The following is a 25,194-nucleotide window of genomic DNA, read 5'->3' on the forward strand; positions in this document are numbered from 1 at the left end:
ACGGTGAGAAAGGTTGAATGAGAGAATGTGTCTGATTTCACTTGTGTTCTTTTTCTGTGGGGGTTATTGAGGTTATCTTCAAATGTCATTGTAAAGATTTACTTGTTATGTGTTTTTTGATGAACAAATTAATTTTATTAAAAAAAGAAAAAAACATATACATTTATACTAAAAAATTAAAAAAAAGTTAGCGAAATAATGTATTTTGATAAATAAAACACAAACTAAATAAAAGTGACTTCTTTCTCTCTGTGTTTTTGTATCTGTGCTGTTTATCAAATATTGTCAGCAGAGCTATAGCCAATTCTCAAATTAAATAGGTTTGACAAGAGGATTTCTATTTTGAATTTTGTATTTACCTTTCTTCGGACTTGACCACAAAATTCCAAAAAAGCGGTGTGCTTGGAGGTGGTCAGCCGCAACATCTTCTCGTTGATGTCGAACCCAAAGCTCTCCAACAGATAAATTGTTGTCTGCGTTTTTTGCGACAAGGTAGTCGGACAATGGTCCATCAAAAGGAGATTGTCCAGAAAAATAGTCAAGAAATAACCTTGAGTCCTGAAAAGGGGGGGTGCGGGGGGGAGGAATCATCCTCTGCTAATGGTACTGTGAGGGAGAAAGACATTTCCAGAGGGGCACCAAGGGAGTCCTTTTCAAGGAGACCAGTGCGTCCCAGGCGTGTCAGACTTGCTGAGATCCATAGAAGGGTCCCCTTTGCGCTTGCAGGAGTGTAGCTCGGCTGGTTGCTCTGTTAGGGGGGCTGAGGACTTAAACTGCATTCGCAAGAGATCTAGAGGGCTGGCGTAAGAATGTGCCAGTTGCATCAAGCGCTTCGCAGGGGGCCCGGCCACTACTGCCTGGTGTATAGAAGCATCTACCGCTTCACAGAATGCATCATCCAAGGGAAGAACTGAAATGGACTCTTCCCCTGTTACTATCTATCCCCAGTGGATTCTATTTTGTTTATTTACATTACCTTATAAGAATGGACTTAGACACTGTAGGGGTTCAGAGCTCATGCCACTGTACCCTCACCCGAGGCTTGTGCACCCTGCTAGACGGGTGGCTTAACTAGGCCTCAGGCGGTAGGTTGTGGACATGACACACAGAGATGTGTGCAATGTCCACTGTTCACTTTTCTCTGCATCAAAATACGCAGCCTGCAATGGCAGTGTGTGGGTGTTAGGGTACAGGGCTTCTAAGGGTAGCACAATAGGTGGTGCAGCCCTTGGAGGCCTTCCCTGGTCACAGTGCCCTTGGTACCCATGGTACCTTTTACATTTGGCTTACCTGTGGCCAGGGATGTGCCAATTGTGGGTACAAAGGTACAGCCTTTGGAAAGAACACAGGCCCCGGGAACCTGATTGGCAGGGACCCAGGGCACACAAAGTCAGGGTGCATCAGATAACAAGCAAAAAGTGGGGGGTGACCATGCAAAAGGGTCATTTTCCTACATCTGGTTACTGTGACTCTGTGCTGGTACAGTTCTGAAGAGAAACCATATTAGTTTTTAGTTTCTGATCCAGAGCCTGCAGTGCCACTATGGAGAGTGGGTGGGGGCCGACTCAGAAACAGGTAACAGCTTAATCTGCAGAGAACTGCTCATCTAAGACAAGGGCATAACAGAGGCCTCTGCAACCCTTGTGGTACAGAGAGGGGCCCAACACTTCCGGGGCCTTCAAACCTTCAGGGGGTTCCATTTAAGTCAAAGCCGATGAATATATGTGAGATATGGGAGACTCAGGAGCCCCTCATCACATTCTGCAGGAGGCACCATTATTTTGAGTTACACCATGGTATATGTTGCTGGGTTGTGGGCAGGGGCGGGAACAGTGGTGTAACAATAGGCCCCGCAGCCCTCACGGTGCAAGTGGCCCTGCACTACAGGGGCCCCCCTTAGGCACTCTGCACGAGTGGCATGCCCCGGCCTGAGAGCTGCTGACTAGGTTCAGAGCATGGGGGGCCCCCTCCATATACCCTCAAGTTTCATTACACCACTGCCCTGCGGGGCAACAAGATGTAGGGAGCCTTTCAAAATTGCCGGACGCCCTCAGATTGGCTAATCGCTTCACCGCACTCACACGGTCCCGTAAAATTAACAAAACACTAGCTGGAAATTAGCGCTGACGCACGCTCGCACAGCAGGAATCTAAATAGAATCAAACGCTGTTAAATGTCACCAAGCCCATTACAGAACAGCAAACAAAGCACCATGCAATGGAGTAAATTGAAAAGGACTTCTCTCTGGAAACATTCAAGAAAGAAGAAGATACCCAGGGTGCAGTTGATGTTATGCACTTGACCTTTTGATTACTTTGTCTTTGTAGTCCTTACACGGTGTTTGATGGGAAAGGTAGTTTAAAGTTGAACTCTGCTGGAATAATAAAGGAAGAAAGTTTTGAACATAATCCTTGTCTCTGGTCCTGACATAGAATCTCAGCTATTTGCCTCACTTTAAAGGGCATATCAGATTATTTATTGCTTCCACTCTGTGAAGACATTACATTTTTGAGAGAACCTATGTTGATAAATTGGCCCTTCTCTTTGAAATATAAGACAATTGGGTATCCTTTTCATTTTTCTGTGTCCATGGTCCGAAATCTGAATGTTGATCTTTCATGCATATAGTTTGTTGATGCTTTATATTGTACTCCATGCCACGCTTAAGATCAACTCAAAGAGCTGAATGAGTGACAAAAGACTTACCAAAGGTGAACCAGTAGAGGGAACCAAATTGAGGTAATGGATTAGTAGCCTTGCAGAATGAGTGATCTTTCCTAAAAACTAGTATTTCAGTGGCTGGTGAGATAATGTGTGACTAAGCCAGCAATATACACGATCTGTTAGGGAGGGATCGATTAGATTTGGTAGAGAGCAACTGGAGGGACCAGGGGCATGAGGGAGATGACCATAGAGGGAAGTGGTTACTCTGTGAGGTATCAGAACCTACCTGAAGGTTCGAAATCATGCTACCCTGTTTCCACGGATGCAGGAGATTGCTTCCCATGAAATTTTCCAGATTGCTACTGTTAGGCCTCGCATGCCAGTTAATATTCATGTTGGTCTGAGTCTACAAATGAAGGAATTTTGGGGAGGGAGTGCTACGGCTGCTTATTTCCCCAAAGTTTGCCGGTTATGGAAAGAATGAAGGAGTAAGGGGAGGCCCCTGTTATTGGGATGCCCTCTTCCTAGATTAACTAGCTAGCTTTACTGATGGGCCAGTGTTGTCTCGGTCCGTCCAGGGGTGCAGAGAGCTGAAATCCTTCTATTTCCCTCTAGGATATTTGGTGCTACTGCAAAAAAGTAGAATTGCAGAAACATGGTAGTATGGCTACCAGCTACTTTAAAATGAGCGTGCATATCTTTTAAAAACAAAACTATGGCAAGTGAAATAACCAATGTTCATGACTTGTCAGACAAGTCTTACCAGTGTAATTTCATGGGTTGACTAATCTTGTATTTTGTACGTTGCCAATCCAGGTTGATTCCTGTCAAGTACTGATTTTCTGTGTGACACATTACTATAGTCTCTACATATGTAGCCCATCTATCTCAGACTGTTTGAGGTTTGAAGTTTTTATTTTAATGTATCTATGGTGTCTAGACTTTCATAACTGCAAGTCACGTTTTAAATGGTGGTGAGTGTTCCGAGATTATGTATTTATCAATCCTAGTTTGCAAGAAGAGGTTGGTTCAGTGCATTTTTATCATGTTGCTAACCTGGTAATTTGGTGCCAAATACACTATGGGCTAATTTGCAAAGATGTTTCAGTGAGTAGGCCAGGACTTGCTCCTAAATTTCCAGGAGTAAACCACACCTATTCTTTGAAGAAAGCTCTTTGAAACAGGCCCATCTTAGTTCAATCTAATTGTGCAAGGATTCAGCTATTTTTTGCAATGAAGTGTTAGTGCATGAGCAAAGAAGAGGTTAAAAATGTCTAATGTATTTCATTTAATTTTCTTTTTTGAAACTTTAGACCATGGGTGGAGATTTTTCAGGAAAGAACCAAGATTGTTCCAAAGGAATTTATGCACTAGCAGGTTAGTAGTTTCTTCGAGCAATATACCTGAATCCCTGATATATATATATATATATATATATATATATATATATATATATATATATATATTTTAATAACAACATGCAGTTGTTTACATATTGCTTTTTGAATGGCCATTCTACATATCCTTATGTCTGATCATGCCTGGCTGTGACCTGATTATAATACCTATGTAGGGTGTAAACAAATTGACCTTTCTGACTTTTAATGTTCTACATTCCATCTGAGTCCCACCATAGCATTGTGTTCCTTATAGCACGTAATCAAGCATGGAGGATGGGACAGCGAAAGCAACCACTTTCCTAATTTGTTTTAACCAATAGGAGTTGATCCACTTTTTAAATTAAATCATGTTAGACCACACACACAACATACCTATCATTATGAGAACCAGCTATTGACCGTAATGAAGTGTGAATTTACTATTCTAACTCCATGCGCGCTTTGTTAGTCCGCATTCTAACCTATCCTACTGAGGCAAATATAAGTTTGCTTTACATTTTTTGATAAATGCACTCGATAGTACCTAAACACAGTACTGGTCCCCTAGCCCACGGGTCCTCACAAAGATATTGTTAAGGTGTTTGTGTTTTCACTGTGACACCACATATGTTACCGATAGGATGGTGGCATACTCTGCGGGCTGAGAGAACTGATGTCCTTGGTTTAGTGTATGAGGTCACTGAGCTGGTGCATGTGCTGCTGGGCAGGGTTGTGTGTGGTTACCTATGGCATCGTGACCTACTGAAACTGATTATGGTTGGTAACAGAATTCCTTCATACAGCTTTGCTTTCCTTAATTATTTAAAGGAGTCTATCGATTCTCAAGATGCCATGTTGTTTGAGGGTTTTAGACCTCAGGGGTACCTTTATTTCAAACAGCAGTCTTAAAGTGTCCACCAACATGAGCGCATTCGCTTTTGGGAAAAACTGTTTGAAGTTGGCCACCTCCACTAGGGATGAATTCCATCCCATGATGGCCTTAGTTATACTGACCTTTTACGTTCTGGCGCATCCTGGCTTGGTGCTATAAATGAGGGAGTGAACTGTACCACTGTGCATGACCTCATTTTGACTCATCATTGTTGGGTTCTACACTCTGCCTCCAGCAATACTATCTTTCTGGTCCTAATGCTACCATTGTTTTGTTTTCTTCACTTTACACATACCAGTACTTTAAAGGTTTTTATGCTTCTTTTCTTCTGATACTGCTGGCACAGCTCTCTTGAGGATATCTATAAAAAAACTATGTTTTATATAGCATCAACACAACCAGAAGGCATCAGAGCGCTTTACATGAGCACCATTTATGTTACAGGTGGACACTTTCATTTTTTTAGGCACAGGAAGATTAAGTGATTTTTCCAGAATCACAGGTTGTTGAGTGTCCCTGCCTAGAATCCTCTCCCCATTGGTTTTCTATGTTCTGTGAGAGCGGAGTGTGTGGTTTTGGTAAAGTGGCATTTCCGTTTCAAGAAGGAGGCAAATGAAAGACCTCTGCATCAAGCCCTTCACAACATCATTGTTTTTTTCGGTGTACATTTGCTAGGCACATTTGTCTCCATAAACTATGAATATATAGATCAACCCAATCATCCTGTGTAATGTTTCCGATTCAGCCACATACATTAACATCCATAATGACTCTTGATTCAGGCAAACCGATCACTCAAATTCTAATATCCTTACAGAAGCACTTGTGCAGATCTTTTCAGTTTTGCACAGATAATGTGTGTCTAGAGCACCTGCTAAATCGGATTTAAATAAATTTCAACCAGACAGAATAAGCACCAAATGCACACTTTCTCATGGTTCACCAGTTGAAAAACTGCCTCTGTCATGTTAACATATACATCTGCAGAGGAGAGAAACTTCCACTTTGTATCAATGTATTTCTAAAACTGTATTAGTATCCCCAAACAATATTTTTAGGTCGAGCGTGGGCCGGCAGCAAAGCTGCCCCGCCCTGCGAGAGATCTTGTAAACAAAAAGGGACTCTAAGCCCCGCCCCTCCTTTCCATTGGGAAGCGTAAGCATTTAGGGTAAACGCTAGCTTCCCAATGGAAAGGAGTGTTTTTGGGTCCACCCTGTCCGTTTTTTGGCCAGCCCCTACGGACACTGGCCAGCCGTCTTGAATACTTTTCTAATCAGCTTCTCAGATGAGGCTGTCCAGGGAAGGTTCAGGGAGAGTTTAGCAGGGCATCTGCTTTCCAGGCCATCACGAGCCAGTCCGGCTCCCTCATTGGCCATGTATTTCTGATCACACTGCCTTCACGCCGCATTCTGCCTCTTCTCTCACCCTTTCAGTGTCTCTCCCGCCCTCCCACCTTCAGCCTCTTCCTCTGCAGTTGTTAACACTCCTCCTTGCTCTGGGTTCTTGTTTCAACAGTTTTCAATCTAAAAGTGGCAACAATCTGTACCACGGCACGCAGAATACATAAATCTAAAGCCAGAGGAGTCCGTTTTTAATTGCAGCACAGGCATGCCCAGCTGTATTTTAAGCCATTGCGTCCGTGCCTTAGTTTGTTTAGCACGTCACGGCTCGTAGATGTCCATTTCTCCTCCAGCTCAGATTCGCAGCTCCTCAAAACCCTTCATCTTTCAGAGAAGTGGGAAGGGGGTGAAGAGGGGGTTACGTTTGCACAGACGGTAGGGACGGGAATCTGACCCAGCTACATGCAACACCCTCTCTGCTGCTGCGTCGGGTTTGTTGCTCCTTCAGCCCTTAAGCACGTCCTGCAGCAGCAGAGCCAAGAAATGAGGGAAGGAAGAGTCTCGCAGAATCCCTCCCTGCTCCACGCGCCCAAACCCCCTCCTGGAAACCGAGCCTCTCTTTTCCTGTGTCAATCCCCAGGGACACTAAACTGCCATTGCTGCGCCCCCACCAGTGCTTCTGTCCCCACGGATGGCGCTTCATACAGAGGTTATAACTCACGCTGATTCTATCCTTGTGTAGCGCTCTCTTGCTGTTTAGCTAGGTTCACGCTACACACACTCCAGCACACAACTATATATAGTTTGAACTGTACACTCCTGTGTCGTGTGCTCATGTCAGTTCCCTGGCTTGAGCCCGATTTGAGGTCAAAGTATCTGCCGTGTTTAGATGCTGCTCTTTGTTGCCTAAGAGTTGGAGCGGAGCTATAGAAAGAGTGTAAAGAGAAATAGGAAGAGGGAAAACGAAAGGTAAGAGACAACAAAGTTACAGGACAGCGATGAGAGAACCAAAAGTGAGAGAAATGAAAGTGACAGATTGCAGAGAAACAAGGAAGTGGAGCGCTCCCCAACTGAGGCCCAGACAGCTCCGCCGGTGCACCGTGAGCATTCCCTGCAGCACTCCCGCTGCTCCGTGCACAGCTCTGCCGGTGCACTTAAACCCTGCAACACTCCCTGCTACTCTTTGCACTACTCTGCCGGGACACCGTGAGCATTACCTGCAGCTTTCCCGGCTGCTCTGTGCACAGCTCCGCCGGTGGGTGCTCCATGCACAGCACCCCTAGCGCTGACTCCAGGCTCCTGCTGTGTTTCAGTGGGGGGAAAGGGGGCAGAGATCACTCGTGCTGCAGCGGATACGCTCAGTCTCGGGCGGGCTAGGGGCGGATGGATGATTCACTGTGTGATCTTGTGGCCTGTGGAGACCTGTGCAGGGTTACTTACAATCCAGTCCAGGGTTAATCCACAACCAATAACCACCCAATACCCAAACCATCAATACAGAGCTTATCAGTTGTTTTGCCCCAGATGCCCACAACAGATTCAAGTCTGTTCCTAAGGGCCTGTGGTACCTGCCACCTCGTTACACAGCCTCTTCCTCCAGTCTTACAGGCTCCATCAGCAGAACTATCTCTCAGATTACACAGCCTCTTCCTCCAGTCTTACAGGCTCCCACAGAAGAGCTATCTCTCAGGTTACACAGCCTCTTCCTCCAGTCTTACAGGCTCACAACCTCTTCCTCCAGTCTTATGGTCTTACAGCAGAGCTATCTCTCAGGTTACACAGCCTCTTCCTCCAGTCTTACAGGGCCTCACAGCAGAGCTATCTCTCAGGTTACACTGCCTCTTCATCCAGTCTTAGTCTCACAGCAGAGCTATCCCTCAGGTTACACAGCCTCTTCCTCCAGTCTTAGTCTCATAGCAGAGCTATCCCTTGGGTTACACAGCCTCTTCACCCAGTCTTAGTCTCACAGCAGAGCTATCCCTCCGGTTACACAGCCTCTTCCTCCAGTCTGTCTCACAGCAGAGCTATCTCTCAGGTTACACAGCCTCTTCCTCCAGTCTTGCAGGCTCACAGCAGAGCTATCCCTCAGGTTACACAGCCTCTTCCTCCAGTCTTGCAGGCTCCCACAGAAGAGCTATCTCTCAGGTTACACAGCCTCTTCCTCCAGTCTTACAGGCTCACAACCTCTTCCTCCAGTCTTATGGTCTTACAGCAGAGCTATCTCTCAGGTTACACAGCCTCTTCCTCCAGTCTTCGTCTCACAGCAGAGCTGTCCATCAGGTTACGCAGCCTCTTCCTCCAGTCTTACAGGCTCACAGCAGAGCTATCCCTCGGGTTACACAGCCTCTTCCAGTCTTACAGGCTCACAGCAGAGCTATCACACAGGTTACACATCCTCTTCCTCCAGTCTTACAGGCTCACAGCAGAGCTATCTCTCGAGTTACACAGCCTCTTCCTCCAGTCTTACAGGCTCCCACAGCAGTGCTATCCCTCAGGTTGCATCCTCTTCCTCCAGTCTTAGTTCACAGCAGAGCTATCCCCAGGTTACACAGCCTCTTCCTCCAGTCTTACAGGCTCACAGCAGAGCTATCTCTCAGGTTACACAGCCTCTTCCTCCATTCTTACAGGCTCCCACAGCTGAGCTGTCGCTCATGTTACCCTTCCTCATTTCACCAGTGGAGCAGGCATGCTACTGGCCCAGCTCCCCTCTCCTGCCTTAGTCTCACAGCAGAGCTATCCCTCAGGTTACATAATGCTTCTAATCTGGAAAATATATTTATGTACTTCACGTAATTCAAAACACATTAATTCATAAATCCATCCCAGGAATCGAGTGATTGGTGCAAGGTCCTCTTTTGTGAACCTCACCAGTAACCTATACCCCCTCATTTATCTTAGTTGATCGTTGGAATGCACCCCACTTGATCTATAATCTTAACCACATAGCCTTTATGCATTCGAAATACTGGTGCCCTAAACCCCTCTAATTTTGCCTTGCACTCCTCTAAAAGAAACGCTTGCAATGCAATAGGTCTCGCAGTTACTCAAGTTTAAGCTATTGGCATTATAAATACCAATGCCCTTTACTTCTGTTTTAAAAACAAAAATAAAAGGCATTGTCATTTGCAATGTTAATAGTCAATAGCAAATGCATTTTATGTTTTACAGAAGAAAAACAAAATAAAAAAACAATGTCATTTACAATGTCAGTAGCCAAAATAATGTAATTGCGAGACCTATGCATTGTAAATGCTTGTTTGAGGCATGTGAGCTGTAGATCACATTCTTTGCATAGCCTGCTATCTAGTGTTGGGTCCGAATGTTTGCACTTTGTTTTTGTTCAAAGAAGACTTTTGCAGTCGTGAGGTAGGTGACTCCTCATTTCAGTGATAGTTGGCATGGGCATCGGCTCCATTGTTGTTTTTCACGCCATCTGGTTCGGATGTGAATTGCTACGCTCCGGTTTGGCACCGTTATCCAGTATTCGGGTATCTTTCATAGATTCACATGCCTGAACCATTCCCCGTCACCGAGGCGGGAGTCCCACGGTACATAAAAAAGCAGTGCCAAAAGTAAAATATAGTAGTAGGCCCTAAATACAGGCCTGAGGCCTAGATTGCAGTAGCCTATCTACCTCATTATGCTGAAACGACCCAAGTTTTTGCCACAACCAATCAGCTCTCAGCACCCTCTAGAACCCTCTCTGCAGAGCCAGTTCTCCTCAGATTTTCCCCGCACGTCGTGTGGAAGGGAGTCTCCCGGAGTGCCTACTCAGGTTTTCCTTCAGGATGTCAGACAGGAAGGCCTTGTTCAGGCCTTGCAGGGCATGCGACAAAAAGAGTCCATGTTGATGATCAACATAAGGACTGTATTTATTGCCTCTATCCTACTCATTAGGCACAGAATTGTAAGATTTGCCGAACCTTCCCTTCTAAAACCCTAAGGGATAGGGAGGCTAGAGTCCTGGTATGGCTCAAATCTTCTAAAGCTGATGATGATGATGCGGCATCAACATCAAGCAAGAGAGCAAGATCTCAGGAGTCATCAAGTGAGGGGAGAAAACAATTGAAAACCTCCCACTCCACTCCTGGTCATTCTCAAAGATCTCCTTCAGCTTCTTCAGGACCTTCTACTCTAAAGGACTCTAAGAAACACAAAACCGTGAGTAAAAGCTGCTCTGTCTCTTCAGCTTTCTCTGTATCTACAATAACATCTTCAGCGCCATTGTCGACGGCTACTGTTTCTACTACTGCTATCACCTAACCAATCCTATTAACTAGGATTTCCATCGTGGCTAAAAGGACCATCGTCAACAAGTTGTCGACGAGAACCTCGTCGTCGAAGCTTTCGTCGAACAGAACCCCGTCGACGGCATCTTCGTCGTCAACGAAGTCATCATCCATGCCGTCGACGACGACTGCCCCGTCGACTAAGAAGTCCAGCCCGTCGACGACGATCCCGTCTGCGAAGCCTCAGTCAACGTCGAGCCCTCAGTTGACGTCGAGTCCGTTGACGATGCCTCCGTCGATGTCGATTCCTCCGTCGACTATGCCCCCGTCGACGACGCCGTCGACGACGGAAAAGAAGAGCCCATTTACAGCTGTACCATCCACAGCACTGGCAACAACTTCAAATAAATCTATACCAGTGATACAGACATTTTCAACGCCTGTTGCATCCAAGAGTTTCCAGCTCAGATCTTTCCAGAGACAGGAATACTCGTATATCTCACCACTTACGCCTTCTCACCTCTTGGACACTTACGCTCAGGATGAAGAAGGAGATTATGATGATGAGGATAATGAAGGAGCCTTTGGAGTAGCTCTCCATCCTTCTGACCTAATTATAAAATGTCAAGACGACGATGAGGAGGATTACATTATGGTTCCTCATCACGCAAGTTATCCGCAGATACCAGCCATCTGCCTCCTACCCTCATTCAGGACCTGCAGGCAATGTTAGCTGACTACAGGCAGCGATTTCCACCGCAGCAGGTCATTTCACCGCCTACTTCTGCGGCAGGACCAGACCCGATACCTCAGCCTCAAACTCCAGCGCCCATGTCTCCGGTCACAGACACACACCAGCCTGCTCCGCCTCCTGGTACGCCTGATACGTCCTCGGACGAAGAGGTAGAAGGACAACTTCCTGAGAATCCTCCCTTAGATCCGTGGGATTCATACGTTATCCCCATGCCATCTCTGCCAACTCCACAGCCATCTGAATCACCACCTGAGGACATAGGTCGATTCCGCAATCTCATTCAAAGAGCCTCGAAAAGGTTCAAGCTTCCAGTTACAGTAGAACAATCTGATAGTTTTCGACATGATTTTAAGGAGGACACTAGAAAAATTTCCAGAGCAATTCCAATAATTGATTACATCTGGAAAGAAGGCATCAAAATAATGAAGAATCCTGCTTCTGTTGACGTTTAGTTATCAAGGACCCCCTGATTACATAGAGTTTGTAATTCCTAGGTCAGGGATAGACAAACAATTGGCAAGAAACAACCTAGGCAATCATGAATTAGAGTTTGATATTGAACACGGAAATATTAAAGGAAAAGAAGCTACCAGTAAAATCACATTCAGATATTTATTAACACGTATATTAAAAAGGACATGAATTTCATATACATAAAATAATTTTAAATCACTGAACAATAAACGATTCATTATCAAAAAACATTACAACATACAAGTAAAAACTCATCATAATAATAACTCCTAAATAAGGAATGACACAATAATTCCAACACACAAATATTGACAAATCATAAAAATAATTCATAAATGAGAGGTGGCACAATAGTTCTCGACGCGCGTTTCGGCGACCAGCGCCTTATACTGGAGGAGCCACGTGTTTTATAAAAATGATATGTTTAAGGTAAGAGCATGAATGGCTCCAATTAATTCTTTCTTCTTAATTTTCTTCTAATTAACGAGAAGCATCTACATGATGAACAGCTTATCAGATCTCAAAACATGACGTAAAGTCTGATTTATTCACTGGATTATATATGGATCTTGAATTTTTGAATGGAAGGATCCGGGTCTGATATAACAGATGAGACGGGCTTAAACTTCTCGCCGTCTGTGTTACCCAAGTACTAATATTTTGCTAGATGAGCGGCTCATAAAGCACTGCATGGATGTAAATTCACCCTCTATTTTAGGAAGGTTCCTCCTGATGTGGGATCCTGTATCCCGCTTGTCGATCGCAGCCGTCAGGACTTCACTTCTCTCCGTCGGATCGTCCGAGCCATCCACAATAAATGCCAGGAGGTACTTAAAAAAGAAGAATTGTGCCTCAAGATGCGACCTCTGCAGGAAGAGCTGCATCATCAATGGAAACAGGCTACAGGTTCCTTCGAGGACATTATTAAAGTCACTCCAGCGCTCTTCAGTGGTGGTCACAGTTGCACAATCTGAAGCAAGGACTATCATTCATGCAGACGCCTCCAGACTTCATACTGACAACGGATGCGTCCATGAAGGGATGGGAAGGTCGTCTTCAAGATCTGCAAGTCCAAGGCAGGTGGAATCAAGAATACAGACAGTGTCACATCAACAGTCTGGAGTTGAGGACCATCTTCCTTTCTCTGCAAGCACTTCTCCCTAGAATCACAGGATTTTCGGTGTTGGTCCGAACCGACAATACCACCAGCATGTTCTATGTGAACAAGCAGGGAGGAACAAGGTCTATGACTCTGTCACAGGAAGCTCAAGAGTTATGGGACTGGGTTACACTTCACAACATAACTCTCAGGGCAGAGCATGTCCAAGGCCTCCACAATACCCTGGCGGACAAACTCAGCAGATCCCTGTCAGATTGCCACGAGTGGGAGTTGAACCAAACTCAATTGCACAAGGTGTTCCAGACTTGGGGCAAACCAATCTTGTACTTGTTCGCAACACAGCAGAACAAAAAATGTCGATTTTACGCCAGCAGGTATCCTCAACAGGGATCAAAAGGGAATGCCCTGTCCATGCGATGGTCAGGGATTTATGCTTACGCTTTTCCCCCGATCCCGTTGATACCAAAGGTGTTGCGCAAGTTGAAGTTCGAGAGTTGCCGACTAATACTGATTGCTCCAAAATGGCCACGCCAGTATTGGTTTCAGGAGCCAATGTTGTTATTCCAAGATCGTCCAATTCGCCTTCTTCCGTCTCCAACACTACTGTCACAGAACGAGGGACAGATTCTTCACCCAGATCCTCAATCTCTAAAATTGCACGCATGGCTCCAAATTTCTTAGAGTTTCAACACCTTCAGTATCCGCAGGATTGCAGGGATATCTTAAGTCTCGAGCTCAAAGCACATTGAAAACTTACCGTCTAAAATGGAAGAGGTTTCGCTCCTGGTGTGTCTCCAATAGTGTACACCCGATTGAGGCTCCAGCAGAAGAAGTTCTTCCTTATCTGCTGCACTTAGCTCGCTCTGGCCTTTCTTTTTCATCAATAAAGATTCACCTAGCGGCTCTGTCCAGATTCAGGAAGGTGTCTAACATTCCTTCACTATGTTCGTCATCTCTAATTAAACAATTCATGAGAGGACTGTAAGATTTGCCGAACCTTCCCGAATGGGAACTTAATACGGTTCTTTCACAGCTCATGAAGCATCCATTCGAACCTATTCATAAAGCTGAGACCAAATACCTTACTTGGAAAGTTGCCTTACTCCGAGCTTTGACATAGGCTAGAAGAGTAAGTGAGATACAAGCTTTGAATATTAAGGAACCCTTCCTACATTTCTCACAGGATTGCGTCACCCTTCGAACGAACCCATCGTTTATACCGAAGGTTCCCTCACAATTCCATTTAAATTAACCAGTCAGACTGAAAGTCTTCTTTTCCAGTGCGCGCAGTAAACACTAGAGTACTGCTATGCAGACATGCATGGTTGAGAATTCCAGGTTTAAACCCTAGGTAGAGGCCTCTATTCTCAACCGGCCATTTGACAAAGAGCACCTCTTTGGTCCAACAGTTGACACCTCACTGGAAAAGATGAAAAAAGGTACTGAGTTCGCAAAGTCCACGGGGCTTTGCTGTTACCTGCGAAGAGGGGTTCCTTTCGTTGCTCCTTTTACAGGAGTGGCTCCAGAAATATTTCTACAGAAAATCCCTCCTCCTCTTACAAGTGCATTAACGAATCGCCGTCATCAAGAGGCTATTTCAGAGGAGGTTTTAGAGGAAACCATGATAAGGGAAGAGGCAGAGGCAACTCCACATGCACTTCCCCCGCATATAACAAGCCGTGACTTCCTTCCACTACCCCAATCATTCCACTTCTGTTGGGGGACATCTCTCACAATTTCTCACTGTCTGGAACACAATCACCTCAGACAAATGGATTTTACAAATTATCCAATATGGTTACTACCTGTAACTTACAGACACTCCCCCCCCCATACATTCTTCCAAGATCACCCACAATGTCACAAGAACATCTTACCCTTCTAAAGCAAGAAATGATCTCTCTGTTAGAGAAAGGAGCTATAGAACCAGTCCCATTAAAATATCAAGGGGCAGGGGTATACTCCTTGTACTTCTTAATTCCCAAGAAGGACGGCTCTCTCAGGCCTATATCAGACCTCTGAGAACTAAATCTATACATTCAGTCGGGCCACTTTCACATGGTCCCACTCCAGCAAGTGCTCCCGCTCCATCAACAAGGCGACTTTCTGTCCACTCTGGACTTAAAGGACGCCTAGTTCCATATCCCAATACACCCTGTTGACCTCAAGTACCTCAGGTTCGTAGTAGCAGGCCAGCACTATCAGTTCAAGGTGCTCCCATTTGGAGTAACTACCGCACCCAGGGTTTTCACCAAGTGCCTGGCAGTAGTCGCAGCTCAACTACGAAGACAACACATTCACGTCTTCCCATATTTGGACGACTGGCTCATAAAAGCCAGCTCGCAAAAAAGCTGTCTGTCACACTCACAAAACAGTGGAGTTGCTCCACGATCTAGGATTCACAGTAAATCTGTCCAAATCCCATCTACAACCATCCAACAAACAGTTGTTGCATAGATCCACAAAAGGCTTTGGCCTACCCCAATCCGGCCAGAATCTGTAACATGCAAAGTTAGTCTGTCAGTTTCATCCTCAACACTCATTGCCAGCTTGAGTGTTCATGCAGTTACTAGAGATGATGGCTTCTTGAATTCTAATAGCCCCTTATGCAAGACCCCAGATGTGTCCCCTTCAGGAGTGCTTCTTAAGTCAGTGGAACAAAACTCAGGGTCTGTTATCAGATCTGGTGTTGGTGAACAGCCTCACCCATCACTCTGTGCAGTGGTGGAATACATAAAACCTTTCAAAAGGGCGGCCCTTCATCGACCCGGTTCCACAAATAGTGCTAACTAGTTGCGCAGCTCATCTGTAGATGCATACAATTCAGGGCATGTGGAGCCTGCAGCAAAAGCAGCTTCACATAAATCATCTAGAGCTGCTAGCAATTATTCTAGATCTCAAAGCGTTTCAAGTACATCTAGTTAGGGGGGTAAGGGGGAAAGGGGGACACTTTCTCCAGCTGTCACAACTAGCATAGACCATCTGGAGATGGGCTATACATAACAAAATGTAGTCCCAGGAGGCTTGTTTACCGTCCAGGAGGACCTGGCTTTGCAGTTCGGTTTGGACTGTTCCCATGAGGCACAGGGTCAAGACTGATTTGCATATGGCTTGGTCCAAATTGGGTTGGTGTAGCGGGCAAAAGAACAATGGATTTAACCAAGTTCTCTTGACTGGGGGAGAATGTTTGAATCATTCAACTTTCCGTCCATCATTTCTTGCAGTTCCACTGTTTGCCCTAAGTGGGATGGGTATTCCCAGACGTGGGTCCCTTGCTCTCTGTGCCACTGGATTCAAGCTAGCATGGCTGATGAAGGGTGACATACCCTGAAACCGGTCCCAGGATGCTTATTTTCGGTCCAGGGAGGACCTGGCTTGGCATTTCGGTCTGGACTGTTCCCATGAGGCACAGGGTCAAGACTGATTTGCATATCGCTTGGTCCAAACTGGGGTGGCTTAGTGGGCAAAAAAACGATGGATTTAACCCAGATCTCTTGACTGGGGGAGAATGTTTGAATCATTCATCATTCCGTCCATCATTTGTTGCAGTTACACTAAATGATACAGCGCACCAAACCACTTGTTTTGGTTTGGCGACTGCAAAAAATTTAAATATACTATCCATCCCTTCCTTAGCGGAATATGTCCATTGGTGCTCGCAAACTAATTATACGATTGATGTATTACAAGCTTTGTTTCGAAATGACACTTACAATGTTTCTGAGATTGACCAAACCAGATGGTCAGTGTGGCACACAAGTTCAAATGCATGTCAACTGGGTTTTTATAATGTAGCACCAGGTTTCACACCGACTCGACCCGTCCGCGTTTTCCAAATTCACATTCAGTCACCACATATTCTGTTGGTAATTTGTGGCAACAATGGTTGGAACATTCCACTTTGTTGTTAGTAAAACAACACTTGTCACTCTTGTCGAGTGACATCAATTTGGCTGATTTTCTTAGGTCCTAGAGCTGCTAGAACAAAGAGGTTTATCTATGCAGCTTACAATCAATCAATCATATCACTTGTATAGCGCGATACTCACCCGGAAGGGTCTCAAGGCGCTTGGGGCCTGGGGGGCTGCTACTGCTCGAACAGCCAGGTCTTGAGTTGTCTCCTGAAGGCGAGGTGGTCCTGGGTCAGCCGAAGGTGGATGGGGAGGGAGTTCCATGACTTGGCCGCCAGGTAGGAGAAGGATCTGCCTCCGGCGGTGGCTCTTCGGATGCGTGGTACGGTGGCGGGGGCAAGGCTAGTGGATCGTAGCTGGCGGGTGGGGGTGTGGAAGGTCAGGCGGTCTTTGAGGTACTTGGGGCCCAGGTTGTGGAGAGACTTTTGTGTGCGTGGGTGAGGAGCCTGAACGTGATCTTCTTGTTGACGGGGAGCCAGTGCAGGTTCCTCAGGTAGCCGGAGATGTGGCTGCGTCGGGGGATGTCTAGGATGAGTCGGGCGGAGGCGTTCTGGATGTGTGTAGTCTTTTCTGTAGCTTGGCTGTGGTTCCGGCGTAGAGGGTGTTTCCGTAGTCCAGCCGGCTGGTGACGAGGGCCTGGGTGACCGCCTTCCTGGTTTCGATCGGGACCCATCGGAAGATCTTGCGGAGGGTGTGAAAGCATGAAGAGGAGACGGCGTTGACTTGTCTGGTCATGGAGAGGGATGAGTCCTGGATGAAGCCCAGGTTGCAAGCGTGGTCTGTCGGCTTGGGGGCGGTGCCCAGGGCAGGGGGCCACCAGGAGTCTTCCCAGGCGGAGGGTGATGGTCCAAGGATGAGGACATCCGTCTTGTTTGAGTTCAGTTTCAAGCGGCTGTTCTTCATCCACTCGGCGACGTCTTTCATCCCTTCGTCGAGGCTGGTTCTGGAGGTGTCTGGGTCTCTGGTGAGGGAGAGGATCAGCTGGGTGTCGTCGGCGTAGGAGATGATGTTGAGGTTGTGTTGGCGTGCGATGGCTGCGAGAGGTCGCAGATCGACGTTGAAGAGGGTGGGGCTGAGTGATGATCCTTGCGGGACGCCGCAGATGACTTCGGTGGCCTCGGAACGACACAGGGGGAGGCGGACTCTGTGTTCTTCCAGCTAGGAACGAGATGATCCACTTTAGTGCCTTCTCTTGGATGCCGGTGTTGCTGAGGCGTTGGACTAGGGTGCGGTGGCAGACAGTGTCGAACGCGGCGGAGAGGTCCAGGAGGATGAGTGCCGCTGTTTCCCCGTTGTCGAGAAGGTACAATGAAGTTTGGAAACTTTCGCAGATGGAGGCAGCTTTTGGTCTGCATCAAATTGATCAGGCAAATTTGGAAACAGTCCTTTCTGTGGTAGACAATAGCATCAGTACACTGTCTTCTTGCATTTACACCTTGGATAATATTGTTTCATCTGTTATTAACATTGGTCAGAATTTTGTATCTGTTATATCATGGTCAAAATCAATTACGATCAGTTATGCAGTTTACATGAACGCTACAGACTCTCAAAATGGGAAAAGTCTCATGGGATTATTTAAATGCTCCTGCTTTGTGTTTACCTTTTAATCTGACTGAAAAACAGATTTATGTTGAATTTACCAATACGTGCACCCAGCGGGCACCTTAGAGGTGCCTGCTGAAAACCTGCCAGCCTCTGGTGTGCTTGCTGACTGGTTTCTGGCAGTCAGTCACCCAAGATGCTGATCTTACCTCCTTGGGTAAGAGCCTTTGCTCCCAGGAGACCCAGAACAAAAGGTTGTCCAGGAAGAGGGTGTAAGGCTCCCTCCCACAGGATAACTTGCTGATTAGCCTCCAGGGGCCGGCGAGCTTCAAAGAAGCAGCCACCTTTGGAATGTGAATCTGGCTCCTCTTAAAGATGCAACCCTCTACTGTGCTGGTTGACTTGTCCAGTAAGGCCTGCCACCATAGATGAGTTTCTGACCCCTATGAGTGAGCATCCACGCTCTCAGGAGGTCGGGTACAATGCCTGCTCTGGAGGAAGGCTGGTAAATTAGCATTCCAACACAGGGATCTTCAAAGATCCCCCTGCGTTAGGTATGCAAAACTGGGTTTCCTCAGAGGTGAGGGGATGCCAACCTCCCTGTCCAGGGCTGATTTGCGCCAGGACAGGTGGGAAAATTAGCATTCTGAGTGGCGTCTGCAATCAGACTAGTTTCACCCCTAAGGTGGGCTACCTGATGTGGATACAAAATTTAAAAGTCTGTCTCTTGGTGATGGTATAGTTAGGAACTCTGGGACAGGGTTATGCCAACTGCCCACAGGAAGCAGTCATATGGGAGGCATTGTGACTCCAGGGGTAAGAAGCCTATTGGGTAATACTCTGCACTTCCCTAATATCCCTAAATGTAGTATTTAGGGGAGTCCCTTGCACCAGGAAATTGGATTACTGCCGACCTAAGGACACTGAAGAGCCGTGTGAAGCAAGGACTGTGAAGAAGCAACTGACTTGATGTCAACCCTGCCAGCCTGTTTGCTGTTCCCCCAAAATTGCGTTAAAGTAGTCTCGTCCTGCAGCTGCTGTGCTTCCAAAAGCCTGGGAAGACTACTTTCCTTCAACAAAGACCAAGGAAGTTCCCTGGAGTAGCGGAGCTGCTTCCCTGCATCCTGCAGGCACTCCATGAGAACTGTGAGGACTCCAGACTGCTGCAAACCTGACAATTAAAGGCACCCCTGCACTGTGCCCCCGAGCCCAAGTAGATGTGGACCAACGGTGTGTGACTATAGCCAATGCCCCCCCGGTGGGATCCATTGGGCAGGAATAATTAACGTCCCTTATTTACACCTTTCAGGAATTGCTGAGAGCTGAACCATAAGTTTGCGGTTTTTGGTTGACACAGGGAAGGGTGCACCTTAACGAGTGCATACCTCTCGTGTCTGTACTGGTCCTGAAGAAAGCCTGGCAACTTTGCACACTGAGGCTGAAACATGTAGACCTGACATTGTCACTTAAACACATCAACGGATCTCAAAGACCAATTGAACCCAACAGGACATCCCCTTCTGCTTTTAATCTTGCCTTTATTGTCCCAGTATAAAGGGTCAGGGAACAATAAAGGCAATCTTTATCCACTTCCTCACTATTTCACTCACTTTGCTCCAACCAATACCTGCTCCACTGTAATCAGGTGTCGTAGCGCAACCGAGAGGCATTCGGCCGCTCGGTTGGGAACCCTATGATGAAGCATGTCACCACCTAGGTTGGTAAGTGAGGGTTCTTTTATATAAAATATTGTGACTTTTTTGCTTTCATTCACTTCATAGTTGATATTGGAATTCGTCCTTCCATTGTTGTTGTTATTGATTCCACAAGGGGATCGGGAGTGTTTCCACTCTACCCTTTCTTTCTTTTTCTTTGATTGTTCCACAATATAAATAGTCCGCTTCCTACAGGTAGGGCCTGATTTGTTACTGATTTAAGAAGTAATACAAACTAATGGTGCCTCAAGAGTTAACTTGGTCCACGTTCCAATGTGGCTCAGTGGAAAATTCAAAAGTTGGGAAATCTTCAGGTAGAATTCCCCATCATAAAGAGCATTTCCAAGGATATGTAACTTATTCATTTAGTTGTATTTCCGCTTATGAAAAAGAAATGCTGGCATTGAAACTTGCAAATGTTCATTCTAGATTAAGAAAACTTTTACAAAATTCCAATGAATAAATCTTTTTTTCATTTACAGCTAGAGATGTATTTTTAATGCTAAAGAAACCAAACAATAAGAAATTAGAACTTCAAGTTTATGCAACGTTTTTTGAGATTTATAGTGGTAAGGTGAGTATGTTCATGTTATTCTTGGAATGCCATATTTGTTTGTTTGTTGATAGAAAATCTAATGGCAAATGTGTGTGTGCATTAAAATACATATATCTGTGTGTGGGTGTATATATATATGTGTGTGTGTGCATTAAAATACATACATCTGTGTGTGTGTGTGTGTGTGTGTGTGTTAGTATATATATATATATATGTGTGTGTGTGTGTGTGTGTGTATGTATATGTGTGTGTGTGTATGTATATGTATATATATATTGGATTAATGATTTAATTTGTCATCAGAACATCAATATTATGAGAACGTTTAAGATTTTCCATTTAGATATTTTTTTTATATTCGGTGTGCAAATTTAGGCAAACGTATCAAGTTTGTACAAGATTGTAATCTTTCAGTAAGCAGTTCCATTAAAAGGTCCTAAAATTAATTTTTACCGCGGTCATCTTGTGACTAGACCCATAATGATGCTAATAATTAATGTTGTGATTGCTTATCAAATGTATATCTGAATTGTGAATCCTAAAGACGTTTACCAGAGCACACAGGAAGACAAGCCTCAGTGCATTCTTTGAAATCTTTAGACTGACTGCGATGTGCACACCTACCTACTGTGTCCAATACGTAGTGTACATACTAACCCTTCTGTAAGGATGTTTCAATTACATGTAAATCTGTAACGGATTGTAATTCAAAATTATGTAAAGCTGTGTAATTAGAATGATAGGTATATGACTTGTTTATTCTGTGCAGTGATTCTGAAATAGATTTTAACTGTACATAGAGTTGTAAGTAAGTCCCTTCTAAACAGATAGGTTTAAGCTTCTAGTATTGTGAACCAGATGTCTTCACCTCCCTACTCCCGGACTGCGACTAATGTGCTCATTTATGCTGTATTTTACTTGGCGCGTTGAGAATTGTTTTTTAAGCATGTTTTAACATGTTAAAAACTTTTCAAAAGAAATGCTCTTTGCATTTTAGAGGTTTTGCCATACCAGCTTTAAGTCCTTTTCTTTTTCGACATTGCCTCATTCTGATTGGTGGTTTTTTGGTCCAATTTGGAGCAGGCCCTAGAAGAGCCTGTTAGAGCCCCCGGTTATTTTATTGCAGACGCGCCACTGGTGCACCAAAGGTACGCCTAAGGCAAGCCTGTCTGTGCTCGTACACACCTGAATGGTTAGTATACTGTTCTTGGGAACTTCAGCCTCAGGCCATCTCTAGCCTCTTGCTAAGGGCACAACAGTTTTCAAGATATCTTCCCTTTCAGTGTAAGCTGTGTGGCTAAGAGGTTAGACCTGTGGGCTATAGAGTACTCATTTTTAAGCTTGAACTGTTGTTCTCTGGTCAAATATCACGGTGAGGGGTTTGACCAGACCAAAGTCCAAAACTCAGACATTATGTTCCTTACGGAGACCCAGTTAAAGCAAACACAAGGAGATGATGGACGGAGTGCTGAAACTTTTCAAACACTCACCCCCAGTCACAGATCTGGGTTGAATCCATCATCATTCTTTAGCTCACTTTGCCACACCAGTTCCGACACAGCTATATGCAAATCAGTCCTGACCCTATGCCTCATGGGAACAGTCCAACCCGAACTGCCAAGCCATGTCTTCCCTGCACCGGAAACAAGCATCCTGGGACCCGGTTAACCCAGAACTCCATTGCGGAACCAGCCCTTCCACTCTCTCAGGGCTACTTCTTGAAAAACTTCAGTGGAGTTAGTGGTAGGGGCAGGGGAATTGCAGTGGTCTTTAAAGAGCAATATATTTGCAGGATGTCTCTAGGCAATATCACAGACTGTGTAAGTTCCCTCTTTAATATTGAATTGAACAGTAAATTCATGTTATCTAGGATGTTAATCTACTGCCCTCCAGGCCCTTCCAACACGTTTAGGGAGACACTAATTAATCTGATGGCCTCACTAACTATCAAGCCAGCCAGTTTTATTATAGTAGGCAATCTCAATCTTCATTTAGACACCAGGCAGGATGGTGATATTGTTAATTTTTTAGATTACCTTGCATGTCCGTGTACGCAATGTGTTGTTTGGGCCACTCTTAATTTTTTGAATGTACCTACTCCACTTCCTGTGACTTGGATGGATCATTCTCTGATCTCTATGTCCATATGCCTAGAAGGCTAGAACCACCGCTCAGTCCTTAGTTTTAGCATCAATGGCACAAGCTTGATCTCCAAAAATGTGCAGACTTTCTCGAGATGTGGTGCCCAGTGCTGGAACCCAATGCGAAAGATACAAACAGCAATGTCCAGGACTGGCTGTCCTCTGCGCTAGACACCTTTGTCCCCTGAAGACCGGCCCAGGGCAGGAAAAAAGCAGGCTGCCCCGTGGTTCACAGAATCTCTGATATTGGTGAAAAAAAGAACTGTAAGGTCCAGAAACATTCTTGGAGGCAATCACATGGTTTTTCAAGAAAAGTATTGTATAGAGCTGCCCTTAAGTCATACCACAAATTGATTAACATATTCAAAGCTGAATACTTTGCCAATGAAATAAATAATGGCAATAATCATGCTAAAGGAACTGTCAAACCCTACAAGTGGTCTTACTACACCAGTAGAGTCTAATGTTGCTAGAATTTCATCAGAACCCTCAGAAGATAAAGTAGAAAGATTGGGGAGTCCCAAGAAAGTTCCTGAAGAACTGGAAATCAAACTTGTAATGTACACAGCGGCATCAGTCGACCTAGTTCCCCATACTTCATGGTCTGGTTTCCAGCAGGAGTAGAGTTTGCTTGTTCAGGTGACATTGAAAACGAGTATATCTTGCATGGGCATCAGGTATCCTTGATCATATTTAAAACCCCTAAAATCAACTTCCAATTACTGGAATCCTTGAGGGTCTAGGAGTTCAGGCCACCAACATGTTTGTCTTCAGGCAAAGTATTCTGCTGTGGCTGATAATGTATGGTCTGTGCAATAAATGCAGAAGCCAGTTTCCAACTCCATTACAAGCTTGGACTACGTGCATCTCAATGCTAAAATGTTGGCCATCCACACAAGGATGCAACAATGTTTCCTTTTAAGTGCTACAGATTTCACTACAAACTATCAGATGAGCACTTCATGGTAATTCTTAAGTAAGCTCCACTCATCACCTGACCGATTTCCTTTGGCAGATTGGCAGTTACAAAGGTTATTGGGGTAAAAGACTAGACTACCTGAAGAAATTGACCGCATACAACAAGCCAAAAAGACACCTCTGTTCGTGTATGTTGTCCTTATCAAACAAAATTTGAAACATAGACGCAGATCTTCAAGAGATCAAGGCCCTGGAATGTGGGATGTCTTGAACCCTAAACTGAGATACTAACACAAGAAAAAAATGATACTGCCTTTCATTTAGTGTTGAAGTGTACAGAACTTTCGCCGCCCAGATCCCCCCCAACCCCCCCCTCCTGGCAAGTGGTGGCTGTGTGTTGCATTTAGTACTCAAGTATCAGTTTTTACCCAGGGGTTTCAAGGCGGCTAAAATTACTCCAGGCATTGACCTTCAAGCAGTACAATCAGAGAAGGCCTTTCAATTATGCTTCCATATTATATCAACACAGAAAGATGATGGACGGAATTCTGAATGTGTTCTTCCACCCCCCCCCCCCCCCCCCCACCCCCCACTCCCTCCCCCCAGTCACAGATCTGGGTTAAATGCATTTTTTGCTCACCAGGTCACCCCAGTTTGGGCTGACCAATATGCAAAACAGTCTTGACCCTGCTAACTAGCATCTTTGGACCAGTTTTGGGATATCGGTTCCAGGATGTTTGTTTTCGGTCCAGGGAAGACCTGGTGTGGCAGTTTGGGTTGGATTGTTTCCATGGGGAGTAGGGTCAAGACTGATTTGCGTACGGCTGGGTCCAAACAGGAATGCCATGGTGTGCAATAAAATGATGGATTTAGGCCCAGATCTCTGTACTGGGGGTGAATGTTTGACATTCAGCATTCCATCCATCAGTTGCTCTTTTTGCATATATATATATAATGTTCTCCTCTATGAAGCCCTATTGGCATACTACATCCTCTAAATGCTTTATCTCTTCATAGTGTTGCACCTCTGGTTTACATAGCATTTCTTTGCTCTGCAAGAACCTCTGCCTTAGCAAATTATATACAAGGTAAAAAAACTGAAGAGAAAAAAACGCCTTGCTCCTAGATATTAGTGGGTTTGGCAAGAGCGTGTTTATTTATCAGAGTGCAGAAAGATGGGCAGGGTCTGGACTGAACTTTCCAGAGCAGTGGTACGGAAGATCTTCATAGTAAAGTACCTCTTTTTGTATGATTACCCACTCCCCCCCCCCCCCCATTGTAGGATTGAGGATGCTTTTTTTCGACTATGTAGTGCACTAGACCCTGCTGTCCAGTGCGAGTCCATGTGCTTTGATCCCTCAAATGTGTACGTCCAATTGGCTAATCCCTGATGGGCAGAGTTAACTTACTTCAGAGACCCTAGTATACCCAGACTTAGTAGGTTAAAGTGTTCCCAACAGACTACAGCACTTGTTGTGCCATCACTGTTATGACAAAGAAAAGACATGGCTCTAGACCCGCCATCACAGCCTAGTCAGGCAGCTTCTAAACTACCA

The 25,194-nt window shown here is 45.2% G+C and overlaps 1 protein-coding gene across 5 annotated transcripts in view; it reads left to right on the forward strand.

Moving 5' to 3' along the window:
• Positions 1-25,194, forward strand: part of KIF2A (kinesin family member 2A) — a 525,241-nt gene that overhangs the window by 285,364 nt on the left and 214,683 nt on the right. For all 5 annotated transcript variants that reach the window (XM_086960677.1, XM_086960679.1, XM_086960678.1 and 2 more), the window contains exons 11-12: positions 3,978-4,041; positions 20,506-20,597. In XM_086960677.1, the coding sequence (XP_086816803.1) occupies positions 3,978-4,041; positions 20,506-20,597 (156 nt within the window). The remainder of the gene's footprint in view (positions 1-3,977; positions 4,042-20,505; positions 20,598-25,194) is intronic.

Source organism: Lissotriton vulgaris, chromosome 3_1 (assembly GCF_964263255.1).
Source record: "Lissotriton vulgaris chromosome 3_1, aLisVul1.2, whole genome shotgun sequence".
Taxonomy (NCBI): Eukaryota; Metazoa; Chordata; class Amphibia; order Caudata; family Salamandridae; genus Lissotriton; species Lissotriton vulgaris.